Source organism: Heteronotia binoei, chromosome 3 (genome assembly GCF_032191835.1).
Source record: "Heteronotia binoei isolate CCM8104 ecotype False Entrance Well chromosome 3, APGP_CSIRO_Hbin_v1, whole genome shotgun sequence".
Classification (NCBI taxonomy): domain Eukaryota; kingdom Metazoa; phylum Chordata; class Lepidosauria; order Squamata; family Gekkonidae; genus Heteronotia; species Heteronotia binoei.
The window spans coordinates 164691550-164706756 of NC_083225.1; the positions used below are offsets into that span (position 1 = coordinate 164691550).

A 15207-nucleotide genomic window follows, 5' to 3' on the forward strand; every position below is an offset into this window, starting at 1 on the left:
TTTATAAAAATAGATTTTAAAAACTTTTTAAAAGTGACACTATCATTTTAAAAAAAATAACATTCTTAGCACTATAAGACCAGACCGCAGACACTCTGGTCAGCCCCTGTTTTGGTCAAGATAGCAGAATACCTAGGTGACAGTCCCCTCCCTCAAATTCTCCACAGTTTGCAAAACATTTGAGGGGACTCGGGGAGATGTCTTGTGCTTAGTTTTTGAAGACACAGCTCTGTCACCCCTTCCCCTCTCTGCTTCTGCCTGCTCCAAGTCTAAGTGCAACATAAACATATACTTCCCCCCTAGTCTTTTGCCTGCATTGGCAACCACAACTATTGGCTACTGAAGCAACCCCAAATGTTGATTTCTGAACTGCATAATCTCATTTCCCCATATCTCCAGAACTACCATCCAGACGTTTCTCTCTTTGTGTGATGTGTCTTCATGGTAAATGTTCTAGTCTCTTTAATCTTCAAAATGTAATAGTCTTGTTACTCTTGCACATTTTATCTTTGACATTTATATTTCAGATTTTTTTAACACATTGTCTATTCGTTCATACCTGCCTGCACGCAACTTAATTTTTCAACAAGCGTCATGACTCGAGGCTGAGTATGTGATCCTACACTTGCATTTGAAGTGGTGCTGACAGTTTTGTGACTGTGAATTCACACATGCAGGTCATTTCTGATTCCCTGAAGGTAAAAAAGCTCACACAACAAACCCTCAGCAGCAGGTTTCACTTGTCATCGTCATTCTGATGCTGGCTTGTTGTCATGATGATTCACCAGCAGTTTTGCCACTTGCTTGTCTATACTGGAATTGACACCGTCTGTTTCTTTTTCATGTTCTGGTATGCAGGTGCAGCCCACAGGGATAGTGACATAATCCTCAGTGTAAACATAGCGGCCTCCGGTGCAGGATGTGGTGCGGCGCAAGATTACCGTTGGCATGTACACTGGGGTGCTCCGAAAGTGGAAATTCTCTTCCCCATAAACTCCAGTAAGGCAGCCTTTACACAGACAGTACGCTTCAGGAATGTACTTTGGATACCTTGTGGGATCATAGGAAATTCTGTGCCAAAGCAGAAGAATAAAGACTCAGTTTGTGCCTCCTTCCCATCCTTCCCCTCCCCAACATCTCATTTTAACCCCAGCTGGAAAAAATTATACGCAAATGTTGACAGTTGCTTTGCATTATATGACGTTTTTGTTATTATGCCAGTGGGTGGGGGGAATACAGCTGCAGCTCTCTCAGTGTCTTGCCACTTATTTGGAAACTGGGTAGAAAAAATAATTGGACAGCTCCCGGAATGGGACAGGCTGTCAAATAAACACCAGTTTAGTTCTCTTGTTTATCAAATTGTAAGACTTTAAGCTCAGTCCTCACACTTGACGCAGTTCAAGTGTTTGCTTGAGTGTTGCAGAAGTGCATGCACCCTCCCTGATATTCTCTGCTGTAGACAATCCCTCTTTCTGACACCCCCCCAGGGCAATCTGTGTGGGGTTGGAGATAAAATAGTCCTGCTGTTGGACTAGATGGCCTTTCTGTTTCTTATAATATGCCCCATTTTGCAAGGGACAATGAAAAAAATCTATATTGAAAAATTGTTTAATTTGTGTTTGGACATTAACTTTTGTAGCAGGTGCAGTGACCAAACAAAGCAAAGGGAAAGGCAATAGAGAAGGACAGACCAGCTTGGCCTACATGTAGAAGCCATCAAAATGGTATCCCATCTCTGCACATTTTTATATTATGATGGGATCATCTGCCCTTCTTTAAACCTGTCTAGCTAGACCTATAGACCTACATCTTCTGCTGTTTCCAGTTCTGATTCCCAGATGTATTCAATGTAGCTACTGCAAGCCTGTTCCAGCTTCGGCTGAACACTGGCCTAGCAAAAAAAACCCCAAGAACTACACTATTAAGAGCTCTAAGGAGAAGAATGCCTCCTGTGTTTCCTTGTTCACCCATATTGTTAACCATCTCTGGCCAAGCATCTTCCAGTCTGAACTGTCCTTCCTGAATCTTCAGAGTTGATCTTCAGGGATAAGCCCCACATGCTGCATACTGCAGTAAGATGTGGAGATGACTGATGCATAGATCACCATGGCAAGATCCATTCTGTCAAGTTAGCATAAAAGCTGACATGGTTCCAGGCAAGAAGGCCACTTCCCCTCATAGATCAATTCAAGGAGCCAACCCTGTTTTAGGAGGAGGAGGAGGAGCCTTCCCAGAGGTAACTGACTGCCCCACTGCCTGGACCACTGGAGAAAAAGGCACTTTTAATCACAGCAGCAATTCGTTTATTAAACAGTAGCCCAGGGAGCTAACACTACATAGCTCTTAAAGAATTCACTTCCAATGATAAAAGTGAATTCATTCTTTCCATTTCAAAGGTCTCTGTTGGTTTTATGGCAGCTGTTTTGCAGAAGCATTCTGAACTAACAAGGAACATGGCATGGAAGAGAGAGGTCAGCATTTGAAAATCCAGACTGCCATGTTTTTGACCACACTGAGATACAGGGCTTTTTTTTTTTTTTTTTTGAGCAGGAACGCACAGGAACGCAGTTCTGGCTGGCTTGGCATCAGGGTGTGTGGCCTAATATGTAAATGAATTCCTGCTGGGCTTTTTCTTTAAAAAAAAGCCCAGCTGAGATATGTATATAACACCCAGCTGGTTGAGAGGCTGTGGATGTACATATTATAGCAGCGGACAGATGGTTTAATTCGATACTAAGACATGATGTTTCCAAACTGTAGATTATAGTTATATTTTTGTGTTTGTGGAAGTTGGAAAAACAGGTTTATATGGGGAAGGGTTGTGAAAAACTTTCTTTTCCAGAACTGTTGATGCTGGTAAGTTCATGAGTAATAGCAGAATGTAAAACAATAGGAGTGACTCAAAGCCAAGTTGTTGATCTGTGCTTTGGGACTGGTTTGGCATGGAGACCCAACACTTCATGGCTGGGTGCACTGAAAAGTGGCTGAAACTGACCTCTGCCCCTGCAGTGGGAAACTGAATCCAACTTTCTGCAGCTTATGGCCATATGGTGAAGTAGGAAGACGCTTGCCTGAAAAAAACAGCTATTCTTTGTACACTCAAACTTCACTGCCTAGGCACCAAAATGTGTTGTTTTGAAAGCAAATATCGTAGCACCTTCATGCAGATGGTTCCTAAACTAGGTGGGGCTTGCTTCCCAGCCATTCCATGTTTCAGGGCTCCTCAGCTGGTAATAATAATTTTATTATCTCCTCAACAGAGCTTCAAAGGAGGCCAAAAATTGTCATAAATAGATTACAAGGAAAGGAAGATGAACTGATTAAAAGGAAAGGAGGGGCAGAGCTTTATCTTCTAATTTAAACAAGGTTGGGTTGTTGTTTTTTTGCTAGAAGTGCTGCTATATCTTCAACTCAGGCAGAAATTCCACAGGAACTCCTTTCCCCCAGAACTGCATCCAAAATTATTAGATGTTTCACATGCATAAAATGACCAGCTTCTGACTGAAGAGAAGTGAGGTGACCTTTAGGGTGCATGGGTAATATTTGTTTTTTCCCCACATTAATTCTCGGCTTTTGTCCCTTTCAGAGTTGAGCATGATGCCATCTGCACTGATACTTACAAACCTGCCTAATCAGGATTGTAAATTCAGATTTCAAACTAACCATTGTTAACCTGAACATCAGTGCACACTTATTGCTGCACTGTGGTCAACTCCAAAAAGACTGGAGTGTCTGTTCAGGTATCAAAAGGAAGAGACACTGCTAGAGTCTCCAGCGCTTCTGTGGTTAGAAACCAGGAAAGTTATGTTTTAGATCCTACTAGCTTTTTTCCTGACTAAAGTTTTGCTGGACAACTAAACTATGCAGGTGTCAAAAGGAAAGCTGTACCTGCTGGATTTCTCCTGCACAGGAGCACCATTCAAGGACACAAGTTGGCATCTCTCCATCCTTCCATCCAACAGGCTTTGTTCTCACAGAAATTTCCTTCCCCTGTATACATTTATTCATTGCTTGAATAGATCAAAACGTTCCCCATTTTTCTAAATTTTTCCACCCAATGCAACTAAGAAGTGCATTTACATCTCAGACATTCAAGTGCATGCAGGTCAACACATCAAGCCAAAGCAGAGATGGTTTACATTAATGGTTTGCCTCAGGTGTATGTAAACAACAAGAGCTTTTAATACCTACTGCTTAAAAGAATGTCACAAAATGGTCTCCTAAAACCCTTTCCATAGCCTCTTGTCCTGATGTCACCATAGCCATCCTCAGAGACCCAGTGGCCTCTTAGCAGTAGGGAGAGTGGCAGGACATCTGCTGGTGTGATGTTGTGTCCAAAAGCAAATCTCTCTATCCTTTGGTACTTTTGTTGTTTTGCTTTTAGATTGTATTTGTAGCACAGTATCCCTTTAACTGTATTCCCATGGTGTGATGTTGGGTGGAATCCATGCTGAAGTACCCTACTGGAGCAGCCAGTTGATTTTGGTTGGGCTGTAACTCATACAGCATTCACCCACAACACAACAGTATTTTTTAATAAAGTGAAAGGCCTTTTTGGCTTTCACCACTGGAGCATAACTTGGCTTAGAGGCAAACTCATTTTGGATGCTTTAGCAAACCCAGCTGTTGTCATTCAAAAAGTAGGTGCTTGGTCAACATATAAACTAACACACTTAAGCAAAATATGGACAATGAGCCAAACCAAATGCCAAGTTTCAGGCCTTTAAGGAGAGTTATTGTCCTCTGCAGCTGGACCATAACAGTTTGAATAAGTTTTGGGGGGGTTTTTTGCTCTCAACAGCTTATTCAGAGGTGACGTAGCTAAAAACTGTCAGCACTGAGCAGCTGGCTAGATTTGATGAGCCCAGACAGTATTTGGAAGTTAATTCTTCTGCCCCCAAAACCAGCTCAAGGTAGTTGTGGTAAATGTAGCCTCAAGATTCTATGCCTTCCCATGAGTTTTTATCACAAGCAAAAGAATGCAGTGGAAGCAGAAATCTTAAAGAGGCAACCAGATTAAATAGGGGTGTGCGGACAGTTCCCCTTGTCAATTTCCATGCTTAAAACTACTCTTTGTAAACCGCTTTTGCTCCTTGCAAGGGAAAAAAAATGAAGGGGATCTCTGCAGTTAGAAGAGTGGTCTGTCTGTAAGGTTGTGGACATATATGCATTCACATGTGGGGGGGGGGGAATGGGCCTTCTGATGGACAAATTGCTTGGCAGGAAAATAGTAAAATGCCCCCTTACCCTTCAGTCTGGATTTCAGTCTCCTGCATGTGCTTTTTCACGTATTCTAACAGGACTACAAGTATTTGGGCTGGATTCAGCCTAGACCCAAGCAATTCAAATGCCATTGAAATGAAGGGGGAAAATGCCCAGTTAAGCCCTACATATGTTTATCTTGGAATAAGCCTCAGTGGGCACAACTGGGCTTCTGAGAATATATTCATAAGATAGCACTACATGGCTCATTACATTCAGTGGGACATTAGAATGCCTGAGCTTCTCTGGAACATATACTATTGCACAGCAATCAAAACCTTCCCAGTGCCCAATGGTTTCTTCATTCATTGCAATGGAGAGAGCTGTTCAATACACACATTTCTTTGTGCACCCAGAATTTTGGATTGGGGTGACGGTGTATGTACCCAAAGGTCTAGAAAGTAAATAGACCTGACTGCCTTTCAGATTTCTGCGTGTATAAACTGCATAGTGAACTATAAATAGTCTTTATAGTATGTGTATGGGGCCCAAGAGGCCATCCAGTTACAATTGCTCATTGCTGTTAACAAAATTATACCTGATTCATACCACAAATGCCTTGTTTCTCAGAGTGTCAGAAGTGAATTAACAGTGATTCAAGATGACTGCAGTCTGCAAAGGCTTCCTACAACTTGGAATCTGTTCAGGATGTCTGGAATTAATGGTTTTTTAAAAGAAAACTTATTGTAGAAGAAGAAAGCAAAAGCAGCAGTAGCCTGTGTGCTCTAGAATGGAAAAAAGCCTCTGGTTTGTGTACAACCAGACGATGGAGACTGCAACTATGACAGTGTTAACAAGATGCAGAAGGTTAATGTTGCCAAATACTTGTGTCCCTCCCTTGAGAGGCTTTAAGTAAGATGAGACATCTTCAGCTAAATCCCCTAACACTTTTGAAAATCATCATGTAATTCCTGGAGTCCAGTGCTGCACTAGATCTTGCAAAGCTGCTTCTAATTCCATATGGAGTTAACTCAGTTGGAACAACAAAATAGTCTTCTCCCACCAACCTAAGTCTCCATACTCTGGCAGCTATGTGTGTTTTGTGCTAATGTGCCTTGGCTAATTTATTTGAGCTATGTAGATCGATTTATAAACTGTTTCTCAGATGAAGTCGCCTGTACCATTGATATCTTTTATACAGGCAAGTACAGGTTCAACTTACAGAGAATGGAAAAATAGTAGAGGCTGCATCTTATGCACTCTAATTCACATTGAAACAACTTACATCAAAAGCACAGGTTGCCAGTTCAGTTAGGGAAGGAGGGATTTGTCAGCCCAGAGAATTAAAGGGTTATGGTGGCAATCCTATTTTTCACATGCTGTTTCTAGGGTTATCATTCCCCTGGTAGGGACAGAGGATCCCCTGCCCCCTAGTTCCTATTGCCCACCACTCCTTAGAATCTCAGCAAGAGAAAAATGTTATATAAACAGCAGTGGCATGCGTACCAGTACTTCACTTTTGGTGAAAACATGGAAGTAACATGGGATAACTCTAGAAATCTCTGAAAACTATGGTAAAACCATAGTGCTTCCAGCAATTCCTAGAGCTACCTACCTAATCTCCAGGTTTTCACCGGAAGTAATGTTGAGGCACATACCACATGATAGGCACCCCCCATGTCCCTGCTTACATACCTGCTACTGATTCCTTGGCACTTGCCTGGCAACCCTAGTATGCTCCAACATTTACATTTTGATCCAGATCCAGAGTTTCAGTTTGTGAGAAAGAAGCAAACTCTTAATTTATTCAAGCAACTTCATTTGGACATCATAAGAAACTGGGGTGTAACTGAAGATTTCTGAAACCAGGAAATATTCCATTGAGCTCCACTTGTAAAGGAGATAGGGAAGGAGCACATATGCACAAGCTGGTGCCCATGGCTACAGATCTTTGTGAATGCAAGATGGAGGTGGGTGTCCCAGATTACGTCTTGTGAGGGAGTGTGATTTCAGCAACAAAATGGCTCTGAGTGATCCTGTTCATTCACCAAGATTGAGAGCTTCTAGCTTAGCCTTTTTCTTGCAGAGGTACCTTTCACCTTTGGGCAGCATTTCCCATAGAGATGTGGTTTCATCAATCCCCTATATGTTACACCTGCGAAAAGACTATACCTGGGTGTCAAACTCATTTGTTAGGAGGGCCAGATCTGACATAAAGAGCTCTTGGTGGGGCTGAGCCATGCATGTCCTAAAATGTAATGCCAGATAGCAGAGATATAGAGGACACAAGCCAACGCAATTAAATATATCAATTTTTAACTTAAAATACAAACAAGCTTAAAACTCTTGCAATATTTTGTTTAAAATGGAAAGGGAGGATAGTGGGATTTTGCAATGCAATTTTAAAAATAAAACATCAAGAAAAAGCACAAAGATCACAACAGAAACGTTAAAAAATAAAATGCTCTCAGCCTGGGCAAACACGAAATGGCAAGGCATTGCAAGCTTTTCCACACACACACCGCTCCCGTCTACTCAGGTTAGCAATGGCTCTCCAGTGTCATATCCCCTTTGGCTGTGGGTTCCCAAGTTAGAGAACTCACTAGGCACTAGTTTTTACTCCAATGAGAAGAGACAAAGCTGGCTCAAGGCAGCAACGCTTGGTTTGCAAAGACACAACCCCAGGAAGCTTCAGCTGGCCATAGGAACTTTGGGAAGTTCCTCTCCATTGAAACACATAGACAAAGTTGCAAAGAAAACATGGAGTGGATTTTGTGTTCACCTTTGCTATGTCCAGAAGCCAGAGTGGGAAATCCATTCCGCATTGTCTTTGCCGCTTTGCTTGCAGCTTTAACCTCTGCAAAGAGAAGGCAGAAGGAGCTAGGAACATCCTCTCCTTGCAGCCTTCGGAGTTTCGCAGGGTGAGGGCAGGAGGGGAGAGAAGAGAGACCTATGGACCTGATTGAAGCCCTGGGCAGGCCAGTTTGGCCCACAGGTCGCATGCTTGACACCCCTGGACCATATGCCTGCCTTCTTTTTTTTTAATGACACACTTGGGATCCAAAGATGAAGTCAGGCAACCTATGGATAGGCCTGGAACCTCCACTAGATCAAGAGCTTCAAATATAAATTTATATCTTTGCTCCCCAGTGGGGATTCCCACCCCCCACCCCCCCATGGCTTACAACATCATTCTCTCCTGTTTTATTCTCAAAACAACCCTATGAAGTAGGTTAGGTTGAGAAGATGGAACTGGTCCAAGGTCATCCACAGAGTATCCAAGTGGGGATCAGAGCCTCAAATCTTAGTCCAACACTTTAACTGCATGCCTTGAACCCTTCTTGTGAACTACTCCAATTACCTGGGCTAGAAATGCAGCCATATGGACCGGAAGGCTGTAACAGTGACAGCGTATCAGACTGGGGTTAGCTGTTCAGGGAGGAACTGCAGTGGAAGCACTTAGCACTGGATTTGTTTACTGCCATTATTATTTATAATTTGGAAACCTTTAAAAAGGTAGGTTAATGACAGCTGGAGATGATATCATACAGGGGAGCTGGCAAACATAGCAATGAGGAGGCCAAAAGTAGTGCAGAGGCCCACAAAAAGAAATGTGCCAGGCAAAAAGACACTGAAGTAGGGCTCTGAGGACCAGTCCGCATCATCACTGTATAAAATACACAAAAGGTGGCTTCTCTCTTAAGACGGAACCCCATATGCCTGGCTCCCCCTTCTGCCTGGAACTCCTTTCTTCCTGGGACACCTTTACTGGTGATGTCCTCTGTGTTTCATATGGCTGCCTCATACTGAGTCAGACAATCCATCAAATCAGTATCTTACTGTCAGAGGCTTTTCAGGGTCTCCAGAAGGTTAACCTTGCCAAATACTTGTGTCCCTCCCTTGAGAGGCTTTAAGTAAGATGAGGCATCTTCAGCTAAATCCCCTAACACTTTTTAAAATCTTCATGTAATTCCTGGAGTTACGTACTGCTTAATCCTTTTAACTGGAGATGTCAGACTAAACCTGGGACTTTCTGCATGTAAGGCAGATGCTCTGCCACTGAGCCACAGTCAATCTCAGCTCAATGCTAATCTCTTCTTGGATGTTTTAGGATTTACAACCTTCATCCCCTTCTGAATCAAAGCATGACTGCTTGTATGTGGAAACAATTGCCCATGTGTATTTTTGTGTATTTTGCCTTCCTTTCCTACTGCAGAATTTGGACAGCAAAGGTCCTTAGGTTCTCTGTCATTTGAATAATGAGAAATGTACAAGCCACTATCCAACACACAACTTGGCATGCAGGTTTAGCATCTGATTTTTCTTTCTTGTAAACATAATTTCAAAATAGATTAACTTGGTTAAAAGGCCATGTTAAGAACACAGCTCTTTTTATCTTACAGTTATTTTTTAAACTGAGCCAGGCAGAAGACAAGCCACAAAGCAAATGTTTATTGATAGTCCTTTAAAAACTGATGTTTTTATTTCCTACAGAGCACAAGTGTTACTGTTCATTCATAAAAATGGATGCATTGTAACGTGAACTCTTATTTTTAAAGCTAGCAATTATTCTGGGTTTGTAACCACTGGTTTTGTGACACATTTATGTACCACTAAAATAGCAATTCCCCAGATTTTAAGGTTGGGTTAAAAATACAACAGCCTTGTAAATAAGGGCTAGAGGTGGGCCAGAACACCCACCCCCTACTCTCTTCTCTAAATTCCTCTCTGAAGTCAAGTTATACCCTTAGGAATTTATTTAAATCCAATGGTTTTTGAAGGTTACAGCTGTGTTTAAGATTGCAATGTTAATCTATTTGCTCATTTTTGGATTACAGGTTATTAAATCAGAAAGGATAAAGTGAGTCAGCTCCAATTGCATTTCTCATAGTGCTGCCCTAATTAACAGAGGCAGCACTGTGCAAACAGTATGCACAGCCCCCTTAGCTGAAAGGCCAGTCAATCTCAATCCAAAAGGTAAAGGAAGAGAGCCTTTATCATAACCTCAATATTGTTAGTCCTTTGCAAAGGGCTGCCCTGACCTGGATGACTCAGGCTTGCCCAATCTCATCAGATCTCAGAAACCAAGTAGGACCAGCCCAGATTAGTAACTGGATGGGAGACCACCAAAGAAATCCAGGGTTGCTATGCAGAGGCAGGCAATAGCAAACTACCACTGTTCACCTCAAGGTGACCCTATGTTTGTCTCTTGCTTTTAAAATCCTATGGGGAAGCCATGAGACAGCTGTTCCTTGACAGCATTTTTCACCACCACCAACAAATGGCTGCATGGTGGTGGTGGTGGGGGGGGTTCATTCTTTTTTCTAGCTATAGAGCAGGCAGCTGTGGAGCAGTGTGTGTGTGTACTATTCACCCATCTCTCTATATCATATGGGGGGGGGGGAAATGATCATGAGTTCAGATTACCTGTATGACCAAGGGGACACACTGTTCAGATTGATGGGGAGACGGTACTTCTTATCCACAGGAGACCTGCTTCCCGTCGGGCAAGTGATGTTGTGCTCTTTTTCCAGCGGCTCCAGCTGCAAGGTGTGGTGGAAGGCGCTGAGCATGCCCGCTGTAAGTCTCCCATACAGCTGCTCGAGAAGCTCCTCTGGCCTGTCGGCACAGGCTCGAGTCCGCATTGGACGTTTGCTCACTTTGAAAGCCTCTAACTCAAGGAAATGCAGTCCGCATAAGAGCATCCCAGCAAGCACCCACACCTGTAAGAGCAGAGAAGGAAGCAAGAAAGGATGCTTTGGAGTACGCGCTTCAATGTTCTGCAATATTTCAAGATAGTTCAGAAGAACATTCTTCCGGCCCCCATATTACAGGACTGTCATAGCCAAAGCAGCCTTTTATTGTTTTAGGATTGACCTCAGAATATATGTTCTCTATGATGTAGAAAGGGCACTCTGATACTGAGAAGTCCTATTAGATCTTAGGGCGCTTTGACACATGCTAAGTGATGCAGCTTCAATCCACTTCAATGGCAGTTTGCGAGTGGATCTTACAATTTCACACAGCAAAATCCAGTTGCAAAGTGCATTGAAAGTGTGTTATTTAGTGTGTGTAAAAGCACTCTGTAGTCTCAAAGAAAGAAAGAAAACCACCGTCCCAGGTTCAATCCCTGGCATCTCCAACTAAAAAAGGTCCAGGCAAATAGGTGTGAAAAACCTCAGCTTGAGACCCTGGAGAGCCGCTGCCAGTCTGAGAAGACAATACTGACTTTGATGGACCAGGGTCTGATTCAGTATAAGGCGGCTTCATATGTTCATATGTTCACCTGTTATATGCAGTCATTTTTGCTGTGCAAGAGGATCTGTGTATATTAACTCAACCAAGGGAGCACACATCCAGCATTAACAGCACTAATCTTTTGCATTCATTTAAGCATTCCCCCCAAAATGCACACAGGACTTAATCCAGTATGGATCTTTTACCTGCATACTGATGGTGTGGAATTTAAAATTTGTTAATCTGCAGGACCTGGCAGGTGTATTTTAATAACTAAGTGGATTGTTTCAGGGTCAGTTCTAGTCCTGGGTACAATAACTGATAGGTCAATAACTTATAGGTAAGGTGAGCAGCTTAGGCATCTATTCAATAAGTCCAGCTGGGAGGCAATTTTTTCACAACGGCGGCGGCGGCGGCAACTGGAGGACTTCTGCATCTTGCTTCCCCCTTCCCTTATAGGCTCCACTTCTGAACATCCTTAAGGTGCTGCTTTTGGCGCGCCTCTGCATTATTATCACTGGGGGAATTTCCCCGAGCAAGAGAACCTCCGCGTCAGCTTGACAAGCGGACCAGAGTCCTCTTTCCCCCAAGTCCGCCACCCCCGGGCGCTTTCCTGGACAGAGGGCTCGTCAGCCCTTTGATGCGTCAGAATGGAGCTCTTTAAAACGCTCCACCGCGGAGGATGGCTGATGAGCAAGTGCGCGGCCCCTCCACTTCTGCGGCTCTTTTGCGCCTCAAAACAAGCTCCTTTGGCCCCAGCCGTCCGCCGAGAATGTGCAAATCCCAAGAAATCCTCGCCGAAGGCAGCCGGGAGCAGCGAACAAGCCCAGCGACTGCAACCAGGAGGGGAAAGGGCGAGAGAGCGCGGATCCCCCCCGCCCCCCCCTGCCGCGTCCCCTCTCCAAAGCGCCACCGCTGGTCCCCCTTACCTTGACCTGCTGCATGGTGGGGAGGCTTCCGGACTCCGGCGGCCGGCCGGCTGCAAGCAGCAGCTGGGAAGCGCGGTGGCTCATTAATCGGCCGCTGTCCTCCTTGACTCTCGCGGCGGGGGAGCGGGCGGGAATGTTGGAAGCCTGCCCCGCGCTTCGCTGCGTCGCCCCTGCCTGCCGGTGCCAAAAGCATTTTCAGCCCTAGCGGAGGGAAGGGGGCGGGGGGGGAGCGGCTTTTCAGCGCCTTGCCATAGCTGGGGTGTGGGGGCTGCTTTGTGTGTGTGTGTGTGTGCAGGCGCGCTCCCTCAGAGATTGACAGATTGGGTGGTGAAAAAGAAAACGGAGCAGGCCTGAAGCCTCCTGACCTTTAGCAGAGGAACCAACCAAGGATTCCACTGTGGCCTTGAAAACGTGTTACTTCCTTAGCTGGTTCCAGATGGAACAAATAAACGTCAGGTCTATACAGAGATCATGAGGGTCCCTCCCCCGAACCATCATCACATCTGTTCCCAATGTATGGAGGATGTCAGCTGCAATTTGACAGGGGTGACCATGCTAAAACCATGCACATCCATGCCTTGGATCTGTTTTTATGCCATACAGATGCCATAAAATGACAGATCCTCCATTTAGTTGCTTTACTGGTGGATCTGGATATGAGTGCCATGTAAAAACCATGCAAGGTGCTGAGACTTGGATCTGTGTACCGATGTCACAGTGACACAAAGAAATCACAGGATATACCATTTTTACAGTGCAGCCCATAAGGCATGCAAGTCATGATCTGAGAATGCATTTTGAGAAGAATCTCCGTAAACACACACTGAGGAACTGTGCCTTGGCTCCATGGTTTTTCTGCCATGAAGCCAACAGCGATATGAAGTGCTGACTCCATGAATTTATGATGCAGGATATGTTATAGGACTATCAACCTCAAGGCGGGACCTAGAGTTCTCCCAGCTGAGGACCAGAATACAGAAATCAGCTCTGCTGGATGAAACGGCACCTTCAGATGACAAATTTTGCAGAAATCCTAGAGTGACATCACATCTTCACTGAACTCCCTCTCCAAACTCCACCTTCCCCAGGCACCCTTCAGTCTTTAGGAATTTTCCAAGCCAAAGATGGGAACTCTATATGTTCATTATGATGACCGAATGTTTAGCTGGAGGTTGCAGGGGTGGGGGGAGTTCCATGTAACATTAATGAGCATCCCTTCCCCTAACCATGTTTTTGCATCACAAGAGCACTACCAAGTGCTAGAACACAGATTTTTTGTCATGTGACCTTTCTGTGTGGCCTTCATACAAAAGATCCAACGGGACCTGTTTATATTCTGCTAGAATCATCATTTACTCAGACTCCTTGATGTTGCACCTCACTTCAGATAATAATCAGATCCCTGAAGAAATCTTCAAGAGACCAAATCCAAAGCAGGTCCCTAAAGCGTATCAGGGAAGTCCCCCTCCCCCCTTAATTTGAGTGAGGTTACAGTATTTCAGCCCCAGTTCAAAATCACTGAAGTCTCAATGTGAACTCTGAAACCAGCTCCTAGTGGGCACTTTACTTTTTTAAAAAAAAAGCATTTCGACTATTCAGTCTGTAGTACCTTAATTTTTATGAATACTTCATATTGAGGTAACTTTTCTTAGAACTGGCCAATGTAAGTTGCTTCACGCCAGTTCAGCATTGGTCCATATAGCCCAAGAGTGCAAATTCTCCATAGACAGCGGCCCCTCCAATATCTCAGACAAACGTTTTCCAGCATTCCTGCCTGAGACCTTGAACTAGAACTGGCCAGATGTTACCACTGAATTATGGCCCTTCCCCTTAATTAATTTAATTAGGGAGGATAAGGCGAATACTGACAACTACCAAGCGTTAGTAATTTCCGCTTTACTCTTTCTGACTGAAAAATCATCCTTTTTTAAAATACTAAGTAAAGTTCTGGCAGACTAATCGAAACTGCCCCCCGCCCCCAAAGCACTAATTGGAAACAAAACCTAGAAGAGAATTATTGCCAGTGGGTTGGGCTTCCCTCTCCCTTTGAAACATCTAATTAATTCATGAATTGAGGAGGATAGATGGCTCCAAAAACAGAAACTTCATTTCATTCTTAATTTCACTCATTATGCGTAAGTAAGCTCCAGTTAGTAATAAAACAAGGATTATTTAAACAAACGGATAGTATTTAGACTTTCCACCGTGTTGCTTCTTTTGAGCATGCTGACTTTTAAAATAAAGATGATAGAAGCACAGAAAGGAAAACAAGGGGCCTCCACAAACTGAAAGGGTTTTTGTTAACTTACAGGAGAAACGAATGCATAATTTATGGTTCCCTAAAGGTCTGTTGAGTTGGATCTGACTCTTGTGCATTTTTCTGCTGTAGCCAAAGGGCTGCTCTAGTAAGCACAGCAGAGAAAACATAAAGGGGGCTTCCCATACAAAGTCAAAGACATGATCTAGCTAATTGCAAAAAGAGAAGAGCTGAAGACACCCACTGCCCAGTTTTGTCATGGTCAACAATGTGACCCACACACATAACTTGGTACAATTAGCTTGACTAGAATCATTCCAATGATGTTAGCACAGGTGCTGCAGAAAGAATGGTGAAACTTCTGCCAGGTGAAGGTTCACCTCACCCACTGAATCTCTCCCTCACACACACACACTTTTAGCTAAACACTTGAGGTATGCAAAATGCTATAGCTCTCTCCTAGGCGTGAAAAGAGCTGTGAAACAAAGACCACTTGAAGGAGGTTTGCAGAAGCAGGAGAAGTAAATGCAAAACTGTGCCAGCAACCATGCGGAGCAAACCTTTTGCGCTCAGAGGTGGAAA

General features: G+C 43.8%; 1 protein-coding gene across 1 annotated transcript; it reads right to left on the reverse strand.

The window, feature by feature from the left end:
• Positions 1-729: 729 nt before the first annotated feature.
• On the reverse strand, positions 730-12435 carry IL17D (interleukin 17D). Its single transcript, XM_060234814.1, has 3 exons — positions 12369-12435; positions 10630-10925; positions 730-1071 (listed from the first exon to the last, which is right to left on the reverse strand). Exons 1-3 carry the CDS (start codon positions 12381-12383, stop codon positions 750-752), a joined length of 633 nt encoding a protein of 210 aa, XP_060090797.1. The 5' UTR covers positions 12384-12435; the 3' UTR covers positions 730-749.
• Positions 12436-15207: the final 2772 nt, after the last annotated feature.

Bases quoted from the DNA above. Each gene is read 5' to 3' on its own strand.
- IL17D (XM_060234814.1), bottom strand. The intron at 1,072-10,629 runs GTAATCTGAACT...GCTTTGGCACAG, and splicing joins GTGTCCCCTTGGTCATACAG to AATTTCCTATGATCCCACAA.